This window comes from Amphiura filiformis, chromosome 13 (assembly GCF_039555335.1).
Source record: "Amphiura filiformis chromosome 13, Afil_fr2py, whole genome shotgun sequence".
Lineage (NCBI taxonomy): Eukaryota > Metazoa > Echinodermata > Ophiuroidea > Amphilepidida > Amphiuridae > Amphiura > Amphiura filiformis.
The window spans coordinates 26,991,534-27,014,682 of record NC_092640.1 but is presented as its reverse complement, the minus strand read 5'-3'; the positions used below and the strand labels follow the sequence as shown (position 1 = coordinate 27,014,682).

At 36.0% G+C, this 23,149-nt stretch overlaps 1 protein-coding gene and 1 long non-coding RNA gene across 2 annotated transcripts in view; one reads left to right on the top strand and one right to left on the bottom strand.

The window, feature by feature from the left end:
• Positions 1 to 23,149, bottom strand: part of LOC140168177 (uncharacterized) — a 156,340-nt gene that overhangs the window by 15,815 nt on the left and 117,376 nt on the right. The gene's annotated exons all lie outside the window — the stretch shown is intronic.
• Positions 609 to 16,177, top strand: LOC140168714 (uncharacterized). The gene is given in 4 exon segments (XM_072192123.1): positions 609 to 3,207; positions 13,916 to 14,200; positions 14,594 to 15,097; positions 15,792 to 16,177. Coding segments are annotated over 4 exon segments (2,352 nt in total). The 5' UTR covers positions 609 to 2,030.

Here is a 23,149-nt window from a genome sequence, read left to right as displayed (position 1 = left end):
ATATCAGGAAAATGAAATAAAATCACTATATATGATGAATGCTACATTTTGATGCAAATCCCATCAAAATCGGACATCTGGTTACCAAGTTAGGCTATAAGCAATTTATCAATGGCTGAAAACAATATAAAACAAAAGAAATTGGACACTGTTTTTGCCAATATCTCAAAAACAATATTAGTGACATCTGACTCATTCCTCTTGATTATGTCACATATATATACTTAAAGAGATATTTTGTGACCCCCCACATTTTTCCCTAAAAACAGAAAGTTGAGACTTTTACACAAGGGCTTTTACACTACTTGAAATCTCTGCCTAGGTAATGTTTGAGTGCAAAACAAAAAACCAAAAAAAATCTTGAAAATTCATTCGCTTTGCAAAAATATTGTCAAATTTGTATTACAGCACAGTAGCCTACAGAGCAAAAATGTCATATATAAAGTCATGCAAATCATAATCAACTGAAATTTTGGGAATAAACTTTTTGTGTGGATATCAAGTCAAACAAAGCATATAGGTCGTTAGAATCACAAAATATTCTTTTAACAATGTGATACACCTGATGATATGATAATAAAAACAATTTTTTCTTTTCCACATCACCAGGTTAATCACAGATATATGCCAACCAGCGGCTGCAAGCAGAGATAAACTGGGAACACACCAACAATGCAACCCAGAGGCAAGACATCATCTGTGTGTAGGTATTGCAACCAGAAGTTTATTGCTAATATATCAAGGTTCTTATCCCACATACGTCATCATGCGATGCGTATCAACCCCTATTGGTATAGCAATCCTAGTCTTCCACCAAAGGCAGGGTGTGCTAAATGGAAACCAATGTTCATCAATGATAAAGTCAAAAAGACTGTGATAAAGAGCAACATGAATGAAAAAAAGAAGGGACAGAATGATACGACTCAAAAAGATTGTAAAAAAGGGCAAGCTGGACAGAAGTTACATCAATGCAGATATTGTGGCAAGTACTTCACTTACGCTAGTCAAAAGAACTGGCATGAAATGATACACACTGGTGAGAAACCACACAAATGCAGATATTGTGACAAGTGCTTTAGCCAGGCTGGTACCAAGAATATACATGAAATGACACACACAGGTGAAAAACCACACAAATGCAGGTATTGTAACAAGTGCTTTAGGCAGGCTGGTGACAGGAAAACACATGAAATTATGATACACACAGGTGAAAAACCACACAAATGCCAGTTTTGTAATAAGGGCTTTAGCCAGGCTGGTGCCAAGAAAAAACATGAAATGACACACACTGGTGAAAAACCACACAAATGCAGATATTGTGACAAGAGCTTTAGCCAGGCTGGTCTAAAGAAACAACATGAAATGACACATACAGGTGATAAACCATTCAAATGCAGGTATTGTGATATGCGATTCAGCCAGATTGGTACCAAGAATACACATGAAATGATACATACAGATGAAAAACCACACAAATGCACATTTTGTGACAAGTGCTTCAGACTCGCCAATGTGAAGAAAATACATGAAATGACACACACAGGAGAAAAACCACACAAATGCAGATATTGTGACAAGAGCTTTAGCCAGGCTGGTCTAAAGAAACAACATGAAATGACTCACACAGGTGAGACACTGCACAAATGTAGATATTGTGACAAGTGCTTTATCAATGCTTGGAACAAGAAAAACCATGAAATGACACATACTGGTGAAAAACCTCATAAATGCAGCTACTGTGACAAATGCTTTATTAGGGCTGGTGACAAGAAAAAACATGAAATGACACACACAGGTAAAAAACCACACAAATGCCAATACTGTGACAAGTGCTTTACCGAGGCTGGCACCAAGAAAAAGCATGAAATGACACACACAGGTAATAAGCCACATAAATGCCGTTATTGTGACAAGAGCTTCATCAAGGCTTCTGGTAAGAAAAATCATGAAATGACACATACAGGTGAAAAACCTTATGCAGATACTGTGACAAATGTTTTATCCATGCTGGTTACAAGAATCAACATGAAATGGCACACGCAGGTAATAAGCCACACAAATGTCATTATTGTGACAAGATCTTCCTCCAGGCTTCTGGTAAGAAAAAACATGAAATGACACATACAAGCCAAAAATCTTATAAATGCAGATACTGTGACAAATGCTTTATCCATGCTTGGTACAAGAATCAACATGAAATGGCACATGCAGGTAAAAAACCACACAAATGCCAATACTGTGACAAGTGCTTTATTCAATTTAGTCACAAAAATCAACATGAAATGACACACATAGGTAAAAAACCACACAAATGCCAATACTGTGACAAGTGCTTTATCGAGGCTGGCACCAAGAAAAAGCATGAAATGACACACACAGGTAATAAGCCACACAAATGCCATTATTGTGACAAGAGCTTCATCAAGGCTTCTGGTAAGAAAAATCATGAAATGACACATACAGGTGAAAAACCTTATAAATGCAGATACTGTGACAAGTGCTTTATCGAGGCTGGCACCAAGAAAAAGCATGAAATGACACACACAGGTAATAAGCCACATAAGTGCCATTATTGTGACAAGTGCTTCATCCAGGCTTATCATAAGAAGAGACATGAAATGACACATACAAGGGATAAGCCTTATATATGCAGCTACTGTGACAAGTGCTTTATTGAGGCTTGGACCAGGAAAATACATGAAATGACACATACAGGTGAAAAACCACACAAATGTCGATATTGTGGCAAGTGTTTTATCCAGGCTGGCACCAAGAAAAATCATGAAATGACACACACAGGTGAAAAACCTTATAAATGCTCATACTGTAACAAGTACTTTATCCATGCTTGGACCAAGAAAAATCATGAAATGACACACACAGGTGAAAAACCTTATAAATGCTGATATTGTGACAAGTGCTTTATCCATGCTGGTTACAAGAATCACCATGAAATGACACACAGCGGTAACAAGCCATATAAATGCAGTTATTGTGACAAGTGCTTCTTCCAGGCTTATGATAAGAAACAACATGAAATGGCACACACAGGTGATGAGCCTTATAAATGCAGCTACTGTGACAAGTGCTTCTGCCATGATGATCCCAAGAGGAAACATGAAGTGACACATTCAGGTGATAAACCACACACAAATGCAGCTATTGTGACAAAGGCTTCAGCTGGACTAGTAGCAAGAAAAGACATGAAATGATAGATAAAAGGACCCCATAGGTTTATACAGCGGTCAACAATTAAACATGCTCCGATTTCACTCATTAGCATACCAAATTATCTGCCTCGTCATAAGGATCACAAAAATATAAATAAACTGAGGTTGCGTAGTTATGTGCCAAAAAGGGTCGAAGGTCAATTTTCAGGTTATATAGAGGTCAAAAATTAAAATTGCTCTGATATTCATTAAGCTTCTACCAATATCTTTGTCAAGCTTCAAGCTGTGAGAAAAATAGGTTTTCACTATCTGTGATGTAAAGTTAATATGTTATGTGGCAAAAATGTATAGGTCTATAGGTTCTACTGGCAATTGTCCTGTTAAATTTCTACCCGTCATGTACATCACATATATAGTGGTACCCTATCTTTTTCTCTCTGCTTATAAAGCTACACAATTTGGTACAAATTTCATGAAAATTTTAGCAACTTTATGGGATCATTTTGAAGGTCATGCTCACCGCCTTTTTGGGATTTAGCAGGTCCAAATTAGTAAAGCTACATAGGTGATCAACTTTTACTCAAAAATGCTCCAACAATATTAATACAAGCACATTACTAATAAAGTAGTAGTAGTCATTCATGATATCAAAGGAAATGTTATAAAGTAGTATATAGTCATCCATGATATCGAAGGAAATGTTATTGAGTAGTATAGTCATCCATGATATCAAAGGAAATGTTATTGAGTAGTATAGTCATCCATGGTATCAAATGAAATGTTACCAAGTAGTAGAGCTATCCACAGATATCAATCTCAGTGATCAAAGGAAATGTTTAATATGACATAGTGTAATTCATCCATGATATCAAAGAGAATATTATAAAGCAGCATGGTCATCCATGATATCAAAGGAAATGTTATTGAGTAGTATAGTCATCCATGATATCAAAGGAAATGTTATTGAGTAGTATAGTCATCCATGGTATCAAAGGAAATGTTATTGAGTAGTATAGTCATCCATGGTATCAAAGGAAATGTTATTGAGTAGTGTAGTCATCCATGATATCAAAGGAAATGTTATTGAGTAGTGTAGTCATCCATGATATCAAAGGAAATGTTATTGAGTAGTATAGTCATCCATGATATCAAAGGAAATGTTATTGAGTAGTATAGTCATCCATGATATCAAAGGAAATGTTATTGAGTAGTATAGTCATCCATGGTATCAAAGGAAATGTTATTGAGTAGTGTAGTCATCCATGATATCAAAGGAAATGTTGTAACATAGTCAAGGAAACTTTATAACATAGTATAGTACTATAGTTCCAGACTATAATCATTAAATGATATCAAAGGATATGTTATTGAGTAGTATAGTCATCCATGATATCAAAATAAATATTATAAAGTAGTATAAAGTAGCATAGTCTTCCATGATATACAAAGGAAATGTTATAAAGTACAACACTGTATTGTCTGTAATAAAAGGAAATGTAATGAAGTGGTATATTCATCCATAATATCAAAGGAAATGTTATTGAGTAGTATAGTCATCCATGATATCAAAGGAAATGTTATTGAGTAGTATAGTCATCCATGATATCAAAGGAAATGTTATAAAGTAGTATAGTCATCCATGATATCAAAGGAAATGTTATTGAGTAGTATAGTCATCCATGAAATCAAAGGAAATGTTACAAAGTAGTAGTCATCCAAAATATCAAAGGAAATGTTAAAAAGTAGTATACAGGAGTAGTCATCCATGATATCAAAGGAAGTGTTATAAAGCAGCATAGTCATCCATGATATCAAAGGAAATGTTACAAAGTAGTAAAGTCATCCATATCAAAGGATATTTTATATAGTTGTATACAGTAGTCATCCATGATATCAAAGGAAATGTAATAAAGCAGTATAGTCATCCATGATATCAAAGGAAATGTTACAAAGTAGTATAGTCATCCATGATATCAAAGGAAATGTTATAAAGTAGTGTAGTCATCCATGATATCAATATGATCAAAGGAAGTGTTTAATATGACATAGTATAATTCATCCATGATATCAAAGGAAATGTTACAAAGTAGTAATAGTCATTCATGATGTATCAAAGGGAATGTTATAAAGTAGTATATAATAATAGTCATTTGGGATACCAAATGTAGTATAGTCTTCCATGATCAAAAGAATGTTATAAAGTAGTATAGTCTTCCATAGTCATCAATGATATAAAAAAATCATAGAAGTCCACCCATGATATCAAAGGAAATGTTAATGACTAATATCATCATGAATTTTGACTCAACATCCATGCAATGCTTGGGAGACTGTTTATTAATAAATCATCATACAGAGTTGAACATGTTTGTTGTTTGTTTTGAAAGTGAATTGGAGTTTCTTTTGTTATAGTTGGAGTCGTCACATGTGTGACACTTTGGAGAAGTTCATCATGTATAATTATTTCATAAACAACATCAAGATCAGTAAATGCACCTAAGGCCTAAAAAAATTGTTTGATTGGCGTAACCCGACCTACCCTAAAATTAGGCCCGACCCTAACTTTTTTATTTTTTTTTTTTTTTAAAAAAAAAAAATAAAATTTAAAAAAATAAATTAATTAAAAAAAAAGAAGAAAAAAGTTCCAAAGCCTTTATCAAACGAAATTTACAGCTTAAAAGTTATAAAAAAAAAAAAAACAATCCCGACCTACCTACCCTAAAATTTTTTTTTATGTTACGCCAATCAAACAATTTTTTTTTTAGGCCTAACACTATTCTGACAACTGGCATTGATTTGAAATTAAACATATAATATAATTTTAAAAAGTCACAAGGAGCTTATCCTGGACCTTGCTAAAAGAAAAATATTACCGCCATTCATTAATACAACATACAAACTTTTCTTACAAACAATTTTTTGCAAATTTAAGTAATTTTTGCACAGTTGAAATACTTTTTGCATAAGATTAAAATACTTTTTACAAACTTAAAATACCGTATTTCGTCAAATAGGGCGTTACATTTTCCCAAAGGGGGTGTTTATTCAAGGTCAATTTTAGAACGATAATTCCCGTTAAAATCATCAGGTAAACTTAAAACTCACGCTAAAATGACGAACTATGAACTAGAAACACTGACTTCTGGTTCACTTCCGGGTTTCCAATCCAGATTTTCGCCAATTATTGACGCTATTATCGACCATGTGGACAACTTGGTAAGCTTACTACACAAGATAGCATGGAAATATCGGCATTTTTGAAACATCTTGGTTGAAAAAAGTGGTGGGGGCGTTTATTTGAGGGGGGGGCGACTATTTGACGAAATAAGGTAGTTGTTTCAACTTGAAATGTTTTTTTCAACTTAAACTATATTTGCAAACTTACAAATACTTTTTAAACTATTTTTGAAAACTTACTTAAATTACTTTTTGCAATCTCAAAATACAATATTTTCTGCAAAATTAAAATACATTTTTGCAGATGTAGATTACCTAGAATACTGTTAAATGTGGTATACATTCCAATTTAGATCTTTTTAGGCTTTTGTGTAAAATAATTGCTGCCCATTTATGCTATCTATAAACAATTATAAAACAGTTTTTTTGAACCCCTTAACCCTATTAGAAGTTGATCAAAAAGTGATGTGTGCCCCTAAGTGATTTACCATGTGTTCAATCAATCATGTTACCATGGTTACTGTTCTTCTACTGAATTTGGTTGTTTGGGTGACATGATTTGGCAACACTGCAACAGGTCAATCCCGAGGTCAATTCATCCCTTGTGATTTAATTCATAGACTGTATTAAACTGGGGCTATCACTGTTTCATATGAATGCTGAATCAAACAAGCTTTACATGAGCTTACATTGGGCTTTGATAAGAAGCTGACCTGTTTGAGACTGCTGTTGAGTGTTGACTACTCAAAACAACCTTTTCTCCAAGGTAACTATCATTTGATCTGGAAAGATTCAATTTGTTTTAGGATTTGACCACATGCAGTGGGATTTGACATGCAGTGTCCTAACTATAAATTGCACCACTACTGTAACAGATGACAGTGCATTTGAGGTTAAATACAACTGATTTTCAAGGCTTGATTCCAGAGGGGCGTAAGTTAATAATGGAAACAGCCATGCAGAAAAGAATGAACTCACGCGTACAATAGTGTATCAATCTGAACTTGGGCCATACTGCAGTTACTGTCCGTTTTCCTATACACAATACACAGTGCTCTTTCCCATTGACGCGTGACCTTTACAAATAGCCCTACGTTAAAAGTATGGGGATATGACTAGTTAACGTCGCTGTGTGAAAAATAACCGGCCAATATTAAAAGTACTCTTCTAAAGTTCTAGAAAATATAGTTTTTAACATGTCCTAAATTTTTAGCTAATTTAGATGTTTGGAAATATTCGTACTTTGGTGTTTTAGTTAATGTTATAGGTAATAGTACATTGCCTAGTTAACGTCGCTGTGTGAAAAATAACCGGCCAATATTAAAAGTACTCTTCTAAAATTCTAGACAATATAGTTTTGTAACATGTCCTAAATTTTTAGCTAATTTAGGTGTTTGGAGAGGGTCGTACTTTTGTGTTTTAGGAAGGACATGTAACGACAGATAACACCAAAAATATGGAGAAATTATTTCCAAACCGTGTTAAGTCAACAATCAGTATGTTGCTCATTTTCAAGAATGCTGGTTTACAAAAAGCACGCCATTGTCTGATTTCGTGAACAAAGCCACACATACCATTGTTTCCTTTCGTTTCCTTTATAATCGGTTACCCAACTGAAGCTATGAATACCAGCTTTATTGCGATATCGCACATGAAAACAGACACTTGTAGGCTACTTGTGCACAACCAGAGAAGATCCGATTTAATCAGTTGAGCTGTTTCAATGAGTGCTATCTTGGTTTAATAGCTTTTAATGGGGTTAAGTCCTGCAAAGGTCGAGATGAATTCTACTGTAGACATGACTGCATCATGCCACGGACAAACCGCGGCTCGTGAGTCATCCTATATGTTGCAGGGATAGGGAAGGGGGGGAGGGGCGACCATGATAGGACCATATGGGCTGATGGGGGTGGGGGGATTGTGGGCAGCCGTTTCTGCAATTTTACTTTGGATTTTCTAAATTTTCAATTTTTGAAATATATCCTGGATGATATCTGTCGTGAAATAAATCAATGCTTCTATAGGCTATAATAGGCCTAGTATGCATATTTATACCCTGATTAAGCAATATATAGGCCTACAACAATAACTACAACAACAGTAACAAAACCAACAATCAATATTTTGTTAATCTAATTTGTAAAAATATATTCATAGGCCGCGCCAATTAGATTAGTATAGCCTAAAAATTCCTGAATTATATAATGAAAAAAAAACGGGCAAAAACAATCAATCGCTGCAGTCAGAAAGAAAGAAACGAACAAGAAAAAAAGAAAAAGTGAGAGAAAAATAAAATAAAATAGATGGAATGGACCACATAGGGACTCGAACACGTACCAAAGTTTTCCAGCTCAAAACTATAGTATTATATAGTCGTGCGTGAGTCCGGCCGGCGCTAACCGATTGAGCTACTGAGTGACCTGTGAAATCGATTGATCTCAAACTGACTATTATGGAATAGTGCATACCAGGCTCTTATGGTAAACAATCTCATCACCGCTGTAAATGTCGGAGGTATCGATGGCGAAAAACCTCGATTTTTGCAAAAGTAGCTTAAATTTGGAATGAAATTCAAATGGTAAAGGAATCGACATACTTTTGAGAAATAATGTAGGCAGTTAGAAATCAAAATTAACGTTCCACAATCCAGATATCGATAATGTAACATAACAGTGTTTTGTGGTACAAGATTCTCGAAAATTGTTCCCAAAAAGCGGGCTAATAAAATTTAATCGGTACTGTATTTGGTTCTTCCCCATGGCAACATTATTTCTTTGGTCGATTTGTAGTACAATACAAAAAAGGAGAAAACAGTCACTCGGCGTGGTTTTATACGGAGCGAATATTTGAAAAAAACTGCATGGAACGTGTTTTTGATCTTGTGAACATGGTGCGTAGAAATGATTTAAACGAAGGATTTTCAAACGGATTCTAAAAATTTGTATAAACACACAAAAATAATGTTAAGATACATCCATGCACCAACATTTGACTCACTGCGATATTTGATTGCTGAGAAAACGCGGTTTTAGAGAACAACTTTATACGTCTTTTATACGTTTTTTATCGTTTCTTCGTGTAACCTTAATATGACATATTAATGTGTCGAATATAGCTCGAAGTTGTTCAAGATATGTACATTGAAGTACTTTCACCCGACTTGCATCGATCAAGTAAGCTTTATATTGCACCAAGCTTCAAATTTTAAGTTCTTCAACAACAGGCAAGTATAAGTTTGATTGTTATTTAATAAGGATTAGCAATAATTATTATGTTGACGGTATGTTTACTTGGTAGTCGATTTCAAAATTTATTGTGTATTTGATTTTTACGCCATCACTTACTCAAATGCTTCATAACCATTATGAACTTGACTTCCCATGTAGGCCTATATGCTTCCCGTGACGTATTACACTTCAAAAAAGTTGAGTTTGAAGTTCAACAACGACTTTTTTGAAGTCGAGTTCAGTCGAATTCAGGTCTAAACTGGTACAGTCGTTGTTCAAGTACGCCCGAAGTCGAGTTCAAAAAGTCGTTGTTCAACAATGTTCTCGAGGTTCATTAAGTTGAATTCAATTCGACTTTGTCGTGGTTGAAGTGCGACTTCTCCTGGTCTAAACAGTCAGTCGAATTGAATTCGACTTTTTCATGCGTATCGCTGACCTGGCGAGGTGAATTTCCGGTCCGTCGATTTGTCGCTAAGCAACGGCACTGTGATATCGCTAAACAACAGCTGTTCTTGTGTATTTTCAAGTACATGTGCAGCATACTACAGTGAGTGTACATCCAATTTTAACTCCAAACGCGAAGTAAATCCACAAAAAATAGCCGATTTTATCGCGGGTGTTAGTTCATCTGAAATAATCCCCAACTTTAATTTAGGGTAAATGGGTCAAAGTATCATCTCATAACTCGGGATGCAAATGGGACAAACCCGGGGAGCAAATGGAGTTCATAAAGCAAGGTCAAAAAAGTTTTCACGGTCTGAATTCTGTGAGTCGCCCCGCGGACGAATTTTATATGAACTATGACGTCACAAGTTGAGCAGTGACGCGTTCTGCACATGCTCAGAATGAGGAAAATATCTGTTAAAAATTCTATATGGCGACGTACTCAAAACGTTTCTACCGCAAAGTTAACGTTGACTTTTATCTCAATTCTACTACTTTGCATGTAGATTTTTTGTTTAAAAAGTACATGTATACATGCATTTAAAATAGAATATAATGAATTATAATCTTAGGTTTGATAAAAAACACATTGGATGACAGAGGGCGTAAATAGTCGTAATCGAATTCAACAGAGATTCAATTCGAATTGAATTCGTTCGGGCGCATAGTGTAAACACCCACTAAAAACCACAAACACAAATTAATTTATGCTAATCCTCTGTCTTAATCGAATTCGATGTCAAATTTGAATTCGACTTTTCTCTATACTAAACGGGGTCAAAGTTGCTCCTAGGGCATCATTAGAAGTAAGACTTCGAAAGTTGACTTCAAAATGTGGCGACCCTGCACACAAAGCCAAGTTCAATATTATATTATATTCAACTGAAGTCAATTTCAGGCTCTAAAAATTTAGTGTGTATGGTGCACTCATTTTGCTGAGAAGAAAAAGGTAGCTAGTATACCATGCATGTGTTTGACCCCATTGTATGGCCCCTGGATATGGCCTGCCACCCCTGGGGCCATCATCAAATCTCAAAGGTTGAGGGGTGGTGAACAGGGCTGTCAACTCTCACGCATTGGGTCCCTTTCTCACGGTCTCACGCCAAGGTAGTATAATCTCACGCCAAGCTAATAATTTGTTGCTCTCCTACCCCCCCCCTTTTTACATTCTCGAGCGCCGTGGCTCAAATAATCATGGTACAAAATGAACATTTGAGTCAGCAAATCCCGGTACGTCTCTGTCTCACGGCAAGCAATTCCAAAAAGTTGACAGCCCTGGTGGTGAATCTCCATGATTTTATATGAAAATAATCTTTAGATATGGACTCCAAAATATTGAGATTGGAGTTAAGCGATATACTATCATCTGGGGTAATTGTGGCCCCCTTTTGCATTTTTACCATGTAATTCTTTAAAGGTCCGTAACCCGATCGACAGCATCATCCCTCCGATTTTTTTCATTGTTGATGAGGTTTTGGTATCACATAATAGATACTATTTTTCTCATTACTATCCTGAAATTTGACGCTCCAAGTCGATGTATTTCGAGAAATCATGAATCACAGCGGTTTTACAGGTTACCAGTTTGTAAACAATGGTAAATACTTTGGATTTCTGGGAGGAATTATGAATCGAAATATCAGTCTCCGCAACAGCTGCCGGTACTTTGGTTGCGCGTCATACACATTCTGTGAAAAAGCGAACCACACTAACTGCTGAGGAGACGGTGCGCCGTATTTAGTTATGAAAACGGCAACAATTAACATTGAACAGGGGCCACATTTACCCCAAGCCGGGTATTACGTAATATGCAAATTTAGCTCATTATATAAATAAACCTTTCATGTCAAACACATACAAAATAGTCAGTGATACAACCAATAAGTACCACCCCTATGAATAAAATGTGGACTTGCCACTTTTTTTTTTTTCCATTTGCGATATAACTCCACTAATTATACTCCCCTCATAAAAATTTTAATGCTATTTGAATAATTTTTTCACCAAACAGTAACATAAATACCACTCTTTCATACAATACAAAGTTAAGTCACCTAGACCAATGCTTAGCTTAGTATTAAGACACCCTGATAAAGACAAAGGGGCCACATTTACCCCAGGGCCACAATTACCCCAGTCTCCCCTAAGTATTTTTAATAAATTGGGTGAAAATCACATGCTTCAGGCGGATCCAGGAATTTTCAATAGAGGGGGCGCCGAGCCACTGCCGCAGCGGCTCGGCGCCCACACAAAGTCAGGCGTGACTCTGCAAATATACATAAAGTCAGGCGCCGCTGCAACCGGGTAAGCCCCCTCTAAAACCGCCCCTGTGCTTGTAGGATTTTTTGCCCATAATCAAAATCCATAACAGTTGAATGTCTGAATTGTATCTTCGTATTAAATTAATGCAATTTGATAAGGTTATTGTCTGATAGTGATGTACATGTATCATGAGCTTATCCCTCAATTTGATGTTTAACTATGTCTGTTCTTTAGAAAATTATTAATTACTAACTGTTTTAATTATCTCATCATAGTACTTTTTTTCTCAATTCATGGAGGAAAATCACACAAAATTTGTTCATCACTTGTCTGAAAAGCATTGTCTCCACTTTTGTAGATTGTCTCCACTTTCTACTGCGTTTTATGGTATTGGTTGGTTTTATTGGGCTATTGAAAGCTTTGTATAGAGTTTCTTCAAAACCTGAAGAATCTCGTAAGTAGATTGTCTCCACTTTCTACTGCGTTTTTATAGAGGGTGGTGGAGTTTCTTCAAAACCTGAAGAATCTCGTCAGTAGATTGTCTCCACTTTCTACTGCGTTTTTATTGAGGGTGGTGGAGTTTCTTCAAAACCTGAAGAATCTCGTCAGTAGATTGTCTCCACTTTCTACTGTGTTTTATAGTGGGCTATTGATTGCCTTCATGCTTTCCTCCCTTTCTACTGCGTTTTTATACCAGGGTTATAAATGCTTTGTTGCTTATTTGGAGTATCTTTATTTACTTGGTTGTAAATACCGGTGGATTTAATAATATATTATATATCAGTAAATGGTTTAAGCATTGATGCCGGCTCTTGCTGAATACAAAATGTTTGTTTGCTAGTGTTGGCATTGTTTATTCTTTTGTACATTTCTAATTATTTAATTGAGGTTAAAAATGCTGTTTTCCAATCTAATCCTCTGTTTGATCCAAAGATGTATCTGTTTAAGATATGCTTAAGATTTGCTTAAGATGAAATTTGGTTAAATGTGATTCAGAAGTCAACTTTTGTTTGTCCAGCCTGTATGGTTGGCTTGTACACATTTTTCCAATAATTTGTGTATTTATTGACTTATATGAAGATAATAAATAATTCCAAATGCTTGCTGCAATTAATTATCTCAATGTATATAATTTGTTTAATTGATATGAAATCTGTTATTATCTCAATATAGTCTTAATTTCTATGAGATTGTGAAATTATTATAAATAAGCTTATGTGTATTAAATGGTCCTCATGATCGTGGGGGCAATGCGGAGTCTATTCTTTGTGTTGTTGTGCTTTCCTGCTGTCTCGAGACAATCACAAAATAATCTTTTAACAATGTGATACACCTGATGATATGACAATAAAAACAATTCTTTTCTTTTCCACATCACCGGGTTAATCACAGATGCCAACCAGCGGCTGCAGACAGAGACAAACTGGGAACACATCAACAATGCAACCCAGAGGCAAGACATCATCTGTGTGTAAGTATTGCAACCAGAGGTTTACTGCTAACACACCACGGTTCTTATCCCACATACGTCATCATGCGATGCATATCAACCCATATTGGTATAACAATCCTAGTCTCCCACCAAAGGCAGGGTGTGCTAAATGGAAACCAATGTCCATCAATGTTAAAGGACAGTTGATCAAAAAGACTGTGTAAAGACCAACATGACTGAAAAAAAGAAGGGACAGAATGATATGACTGGTAAAGATTGTAAACAGAAAGCTAGTCAGAAGTTACATAAATGCAGATACTGTGACAAGTGCTTCACTTACGCTAGTAAAAAGAGCCAACATGAAATTATACACACAGGTGACAAACCACACAAATGCAGCTATTGTGATAAGAGCTTTAGCCGAGCTGGCCACAAGAAGCAACATGAAATGGCACACACAGGTGAAAAACCACACAAATGCCAGTTTTGTAACAAGTGCTTTAGTCGGGCTTGCTACAAGAAATGTCATGAAATGACACATACTGGTGAAAAACCACACAAATGCAGCTATTGTGATAAGAGCTTTAGCCGAGCTGGCCACAAGAAGGAACATGAAATGGCACACACAGGTGAAAAACCACACCAATGTAGATATTGTGACAAGAGCTTCAGCCGAGTTGACCACAAGAAAACACATGAAATGACACACACTGGTGAAAAACCACACAAGTGCAGATATTGTGACAAGTGCTTTAGATGGGCTAGTGATAAGAAACATCATGAAATGACACACACGGGTGAAAAACCACACAAATGCAGATATTGTGACAAGTGCTTCAGCCTGGCTAATAACAAGAAACATCATGAAATGACACACACAGGTGAAAAACCACACAAATGCAGACATTGTGACATGAGTTTCAATCGTGTTGATCACAAGAAACATCATGAAATGACACACACAGGTGAGAAACCACACAAATGCCGATACTGCAATAAGTGCTTTATCCAGGCTCGCACCAAGAAAAACCATGAAATGAAACATACAGGTGAAAAACCTTATAAATGCCAATACTGTGACAAGTGCTTTATCGAGGCTGGCACCAAGAATCAGCATGAAATGACACACACGGGTAACAAGCCACATAAATGCTGTTATTGTGACAAGAGCTTCATCAAGGCTTCTGCTAAGAAAAAACATGAAATGACACACACAGGTGAGAAACCTCATAAATGCAGATACTGTGACAAGTGCTTTAGCCATGCCGGTGACAAGAATCGGCATGAAATGACACACACAGGTAACAAGCCACATAAATGCCGTTATTGTGAAAAGAGCTTCCTCATGGCTTTTGGTAAGAAAAACCATGAAATGACACATACAGGTGAGAAACCTCATAAATGCAGCTACTGTGACAAATGCTTTATCAAGGCTGGGACCAAGAAAGTCCATGAAATGACACATACAGGTGAAAAACCTCATAAATGCAGCTACTGTGACAAATGCTTTATCAAGGCTGGGACCAAGAAAGTCCATGAAATGACACATACAGGTGAAAAACCTCATAAATGCAGCTACTGTGACAAATGCTTTATCAAGGCTGGGACCAAGAAAAAACATGAAATGACACATACAGGTGAAAAACCACATAAATGCAGCTACTGTGACAAGTGCTTTATCAAGGCTAGCACCAAGAAAAAGCATGAAATGACACACACAGGTGATAAGCCACATAAATGCCATTATTGTGACAAGTGCTTCATCCAGGCTTATCATAAGAAGAGACATGAAATGACACATATAAGGGATAAGCATTATAAATGCAGCTACTGTGACAAGAGCTTCATCAAGGCTTCTGGTAAGAACAATCATGAAATGACACATACAGGTGAAAAACCTTATAAATGCAGATACTGTGACAAGTGCTTTATCCATCCTGGTTACAAGAATCAACATGAAATGGCACACACTGGTAATAAGCCACATAAATGTCATTATTGTGACAAGAGCTTCCTCCAGGCTTCTGGTAAGAAAAAACATGAAATGACACATACAGGCCAAAAACCTTATAAATGCAGATACTGTGACAAATGCTTTATCTATGCTTGGTAGGTACAAGAATAAACATGAAATGACACACACAGGTAAAAAAACACATAAATGCCAATACTGTGACAAGTGCTTTATCCAGGCTGGCACCAAGAAAAAGCATGAAATGACACACACAGGTAATAAGCCACATAAGTGCCATTATTGTGACAAGTGCTTCATCCAGGATTCTCATAAGAGACATGAAATGACACATACAAGGGATAAGCCTTATAAATGCAGCTACTGTGACAAGTGCTTCCACCATGATGATGCCAAGAGGAAACATGAGGTGACTCATACAGGTGATAAACCACACAAATGCAGCTACACAAGGTCTTCAGCTGAACTAAAACCAAGAAAAGACATAAAATGATACATACAGGTGATAAACCACACAAATGCACATATTATGAGAATATTTCAATCAGGCTAGTGCTAAGGGGCTGTGCAATAATTATGTGTATCCCCCGGGTGGTGAATTCTCAAAATGGTCTGCCAAAATCGCTTGTCCCCCTTTGGCCGTGCCAAAAATCTTTGCCCCCCTTTTGATGTGCCAAAACCTTTGCCCCCCTTTTGACGTGCCAAGAAATCTTTTCACCCCTCCCCCCGTTTTACCTTTTACACATGCAAGATTTTGGGGAACCGAATTTAAAACCTTAATTGTCTTATCATATAATGCGAGCACAGCGAGCAGGAAATTTTGCATATTTGAATGTGTTCCTAACGTTTTCCTAGACCTTTTTGTGGCGCCCTCTACGGAGGCGCCACAATATATAGGCATGACTAGATTGACTTCGCAATTGTTTTGCTAAAATTATGCCCAGCAACCAGCTCATAAATAAAACCACAATTTGCTTGGATTTTATTTTATTATTGTTTTCTGATATGCACGGGATAAAATGGTGAGCGTATATTCTTTGTTTAAAATACAAAATTAGGATTTATAAAAACACCAAATAAATCCTGACCTTTGTATGCGTTCAACCAGTTTACCGTGTAGACGGTGACATTTGACCATACACTAGGTTCCACAACATGCTCATCTATCATGGGAACAGTCCTTGAAAATTTGGGTACACAAACTCATACTCTGCAACTTGAGGTCAAATTTTGCACTATGATTATGTAATTGAGGTTATTGGACTATGCCATTGGGATGAGACTCTTGTGGTCCATAGTGATAAGATCAATTAACGAGGCCTCAATAAACTGATGGCTTTTGTTTGCTAATTACCATAGAATCTATATAGCGGTTATTGCCATGGAGGTAGTACTAGCTACTACCTCCATGATTGGGTTAAGTAAATAACTAAATCCTGTTATCTACCCAGCAATGTTTGCTTATCTTAATAATTATAACAAACTGTAGTGTAATATAAAATAGTACAAGACCAATGAAGACAGAAAAGGCAAACAGACAGAAATTTAGAGTTTTAAATTAGAGAGTTGACAGGAAGTTGTAAGAGTTAAATTGTTATAGATATGATTGGTGTAAGCGCGAAAATGTTGCATGTCAGATCAAAGTCATCCGAGGTGAATTAAGTAATGTCAATCACAAATTGTTACAGGTCATTTGAGGTGGACTAAGTTTATATTTGGATTGTCAGAACACCTTCCCCAATCAAACACATTTCTCTTGCATTTGATCATCTTCTACTCTTCCCTAGAAAAATCATTGTACCAAATCTACACACCATGGAATTCACCATATCACGTCCAAGTTCACATTGGGCGCCACATTCCTTTTTTAAAGGAATTTTTATTAATATCTGTGTCAAAAATCTCTGTGTCAAAATAATTATTGCACCACCCCTAAGGCAGGGACAGACTTAGGTTTCAGTTTTCTACTGGCCCTCCGGGCCAGTGACATGGCAAATCTAGTGGCCCTGCAATAAATTTACTGGCCCAGCTTTTTCAATATGTTCTACTGCAAAAAAACCCCAATTTTTTTTGTCGGTGCTTTTGGGGAAAAATCTATATCAATTTTTAATCATTTGTCATCATACAATGTGTATCATATCGCAAATATCAAAAAATCAAAATTATTTGATATTCCTCATTTTCAAAATGCAATTTGATATGTCTGATGTGCTCTCAGGTCCCACAAAAAATATGTGGAAACATCACTATCCGAGCCCTTAAAGTCAAGCAAACCTTAACATTTTAATTTGTTTTGTACTGAATGTACTCAATGTGAGAGTGTAGTCACGAACACAAGTTCAGTCAATAGTCCTGCCTTTTTTAGTTCCAAAAGTTTCGAACTAGGTGGTATTTGCGGTATCGCTATCATCATCAGATATAATTATGTAGCGTATGGAAGAGCTAAGTAGTACATAGGCCTACTATCATCGTAAAAAGCGGCCATATATTTCCAACTTGCTAGCAATGCAAGAATAAGAATACCCCAAAAAAATCATTGAATAAAGATATAAATTTCAAGTGACAGGCAGAGCAGAAAACTGTGTAAATATGACCATCACTGATATCTTATCTCGTAAGTGTTATATCAGGCTCAAAAATCTAGTGGCCCGCTTGGTCAGCATTGTTGAAGTTTACTGGCCCGACGCAAAAATCCACTGGCCCCGGACCACCGCTTAAATCCGTCCCTGCCCTAAGGGTGTCAGACATATCATTAAAGGAATTCAAGAGCATGGTCTTCCACAATATCAAAAGAAATGTAATAATTAAAAGTAGTATTATAGTCATCCATGTTATCCAAGGAATCGTTATAATGTATCATAGTCCTCCAAGATGTCAAAGAAAATGAAATGTTGTAGAAGTGAGTTCAGTATACATACAGCGTTCGAAATTTAGGACCCCCTAAACAAGTTTTTGTCTAATTTTAACTCCCTAAACAAGTTTTTGTCTAATTTTGACCCCCTAAACAAGTTTTGTCTAAATTTGACCCACTTTACAAGTTTTGATGGATTTTGACAAATTAAACAATTTTTTGTAGGCCTACTAACTTGTCATTGAACACTAAAAGTCTACCCCTCCCGGATACACCCCCCCCCCCCTCCGGTATACCATACCACTTTAGTCTGGTGCCGAAACCCAAAATATTGTCTTAACCCAAAAGTAGCGTCCGCACAATGTTTTTTGTTGTTTCTATATCGTCAAGACCTACTGATTCAGAAACCGGCTGATGCCACCTCAGCACCCTTGGGCATTTTGAGATATCCAAGATGGCCGCCAATATGGCTATCATCCCATATAAATAGCCATATATCAGCTATATAAACAGATATGGTGATGATTTTGGCGTCTTTGAATAGCTTTTAGGGGTCAACGAATTCATATCTGTCTTTATATAAACCACTGAAATCTTCTTCCACATTGAAATCCAATATGGCCGCCAAAATGGCCGCTACCACATAATAAATAGCTATGTATGAGCTATCTAAACAGGTATAGAAATGATGCTAGTGTCTTTAAATAGGTTTTAGGGAGCAATGAATTCATATGTGTCCTTATATAAACCACTGAATTCTTCATTCACATTGAAATCCAATATGGCCGCCAAAATGGCCGTCACCACTACATATAAATAGCTATAATAAGCTATCTAAGCAGGTATGGTGCTGATGTTACTCTCTAAATTAGAAAGACTTAAAATTTAAATCTTAGTTGAGACTTGTAAATTTTTAAGTCTTTAAGATTTATTTTAAGCAGGGTTAGATTTAAATTTTCTTTGGGATCGGGAAAAAGAAAATCTATTTTTAAATCTTTCGAAAGACTTAAACATGAAGCCAATCGAGCCAATCACAACGCGATGGTGCGTGCACGTGATCAAATCGAAACGTTTTCCTGGACTGCTCAGCCGCCATCTTTCTTTTGCGATTTCGTGTGGTGGCGAGCGAATGAATGAAGTGATATGGACAAATTTGTTTTGCAGAATGGCATGGGGGCACTCACATTTCCCAGGTATACGGGTATGTGCCGCGCCGACGACCCCCTTTTTCAGAGCCGCTGGCCGTTCCTTAGACCCTCTGAATTCATTGTTTGCCCGCTCTGAAGCCCCAAAATTTTTCTAGCCGTTCCATAGACCCTCAGATCATCGATTTCCGCTCTCATCGGCATCTTGAGAGGCGTGTTTTCTGTCCTAACATTTCAAGCCCAAAAGCAGACCCAAAAGCTACTTTTGCGAAAGGGAATTTTCCATTAATTTCTTCCCCATTGAAATACATTGTAAAGTGAACTTTGGGCGGGATTTTGGGCTCCTTTTAGAGTGGCAACACTGGTTGACTGTTATAAACATTGCAGCACTGCACGACCGCGATGGCTCCAGCTGGTGAACATTTAGCTAGAAATAAATGATTTTGAGATCTCTTTTGGGAATAAAATGGCCAAATATGAGGAAAAGTACCTTAAATAATTATGTACACATCCTTGCAGCTCTCCATAAACAATGAATTAAAAGGTAATTTTCGATCTACTGGTCTAGTGAAATCGGGAGTGGAATGGCTGTCAAATTCTGCACACTTCACTCAATCATCTCATATAAGCATGGCAGTTCAATGTTGTCTAAATGTTTTTCTTTTCGGCACTTAAAAAAATAATTCTTGTGGATTTGTTTTTATGGTGGGCTGCTGCTATAATTATCAGTAAGCTAATAGTATAGATTGAAGGTCTACAGGGTCTAGTAATTTTTGATTTGAATGCTGTTTGCTTTGTTTGTTGAGGTTTCCATCGTAATAGGCCAAACCAGACCTATTTTGCATTAATGGTTTTCCTGATTAATAATTTAATGCACAATTCAAAGTGAAATCGATTCCTTCAAAAATCTGTGGCAAAAACGCAACAAAATTGAACCCGTTTCCGAGATTTTTCAGATTTTGGCGGCCGATCAGTTCCCAAGACCCCCCTTTTGGTCGGTCAATCAGTTCCCAAGACCCCCCCTTTTTGACCGGCCAATCAGTTCCCTAGACCCTCCTTTTTGGCTGTCCGATCAGTTCCTCAGACCTCAAGTTCGAAACTGGCGGTGGCACACCCCTACCCAAAAAAAATTTGAGTGCCCCCCCCCGAAATTGCCAATGTCAGTGACTATAACTTCCATGAAAAAGCTTACATTGTTGTGCACGAAGGGCCAATGTGAACATTATCTTCAATCGCCGAGGTAGTAGTACAGTCTGTGCTTCTGCTGTATAAGCTTACCTATACACATATACACCTAGGATTCAATTTCTGCATTTGACACATATCACAATTACTAGTATTATGATATTATGTTTGGATGTCATTCTATGTGTTTATTATGGAGCTGCAATAAAAGAAATCAATGTTTGCCTGAATAAATTGCACATTTCGAGTCTGTGTTGTTGTTTTTTCTGCATCCCAACTCCTTTGCAAATTTTAAATTTCAAGTCTAAGAGATTTATATTTTAAGTCTTTTGTGGTTTTAAAATTTTAAGTCTTAACAAAGACTTAGTTTAAATCCCAAAGGGTTCTTCACTAATAACAGTCTCTGTTAGATTTAAAAGTAAGTCTTTTAGATTTAAAAATAAGACTTTGTAATTTAGAGAGTAATGCCTTAGATAGGTCATAGGGGTCAATCGGGTCATATTTGGCACATATTTGTCCTTATTTAAAGTAGTATTATTAGTCATCCATGATATCAAAGGAAATGTTATAAAGTAGCATAGTCTTCCATGATATCAAAGGGAATGGTTTAAAGTAGTATAGTCATCCATGATATCAAAGGAAATGTTATAAAGTAGTATAATCATCCATGATATCAAAGGAAATGTTATAAAGTAGTGCATCCATTATATCAAAGGAAATATTATAAAGTAGTATAGTCATCCATGATATCAAAGGAAATGTTATAAAGTAGTGCATCCATTATATCAAAGGAAATGTTATAAAGTAGTATAATCATCCATGATATCAAAGGAAATGTTATAAAGTAGTATAGCCATCCATGATATCAAAGGAAATGTTATAAAGTAGTATAGCCATCCATGATATCAAAGGAAATGTTATAAAGTAGTGCATCCATTATATCAAAGGAAATGTTATAAAGTAGTATAATCATCCATGATATCAAAGGAAATGTTATAAAGTAGTGCATCCATTATATCAAAGGAAATGTTATAAAGTAGTATAATCATCCATGATATCAAAGGAAATGTTATAAAGTAGTATAGCCATCCATGATATCAAAGGAAATGTTATAAAGTAGTATAGCCATCCATGATATCAAAGGAAATGTTATAAAGTAGTAAAATCATCCATGATATCAAAGGAAATGTTATAAAGTAGTGCATCCATTATATCAAAGGAAATATTATAAAGTAGTATAGTCATCCATGATATCAAAGGAAATGATATAGTAATCTATGATATCAAATTAGAAATGTTATAAAGTAGTATAGTCATCCATGATATCAAAGGAAATGATATAGTCATCTATGATATCAAATTAGAAATGTTATAAAGTAGTATAGTCATCCATGATATCAAAGGAAATGTTATAAAGTATATAGTATAGTCATCCGTTATCAAAGGAAATGTTAATGAGTAGTATAGTCATCCATGATATCAAACGAAATGTTATAAATTATAGTCATCCATGACATCAAAGGAAATGTTATAAAGTAGTATAGTCATCTATGATATCAAAAGAAATGTTATAAAGTAGTATAGTCACCTATGATAAAATTATCAAAGGAAATGTTATATATAAAGTAGTATAGTCATCCATGATATCAAAGGAAATGTTATAAAGTAGTATAGTCATCCATGATATCAAAGGAAATGTTGTAAGTAGTATTAATGGTCATCCATGATATCAAAGGAAATGTATGTACAGTACATAGTTCAGTAGAACCTCTTCAACATGAAAACTTTGGGGCCACAGGTTTCAGTTTGTATTTTCAGGATTTTGTGTTATCGGTTACTTTAAACACACAAAAACAATGACAAGGATAACTCACTGTGTGTTATCAGATTTTTGTGTTAACAGATTTTGTGTTAACTAGGTTCCACTGTATTGGTCATTTATGATATCAAAGGAAATGTTATAAAGTAGTATAAATGTTAGACTAACATGATTAATGTCATCGTGAATTTTGACTCAATGTCCATTTTGGAGACTGTTTATTAATAAATAGAAAGACCAAATCCTAGAGTGTTGAAAATGTTTGTTGTTTGTTTTGAAAGTGAATTGGAGCTTGGATTAGCAACACCGTTGTCACATGTCAACACTTTGGAAAGGTTCATCATTCTTAATTATTTTATAGACAAAATCAACAATAGTATTGGCACATAACACTAGTCTTGTTCACATGGGCCTTTTGAAAGTAGCTCATTACATGTAAGATATCTTGCATGTAAAATCGTTGAA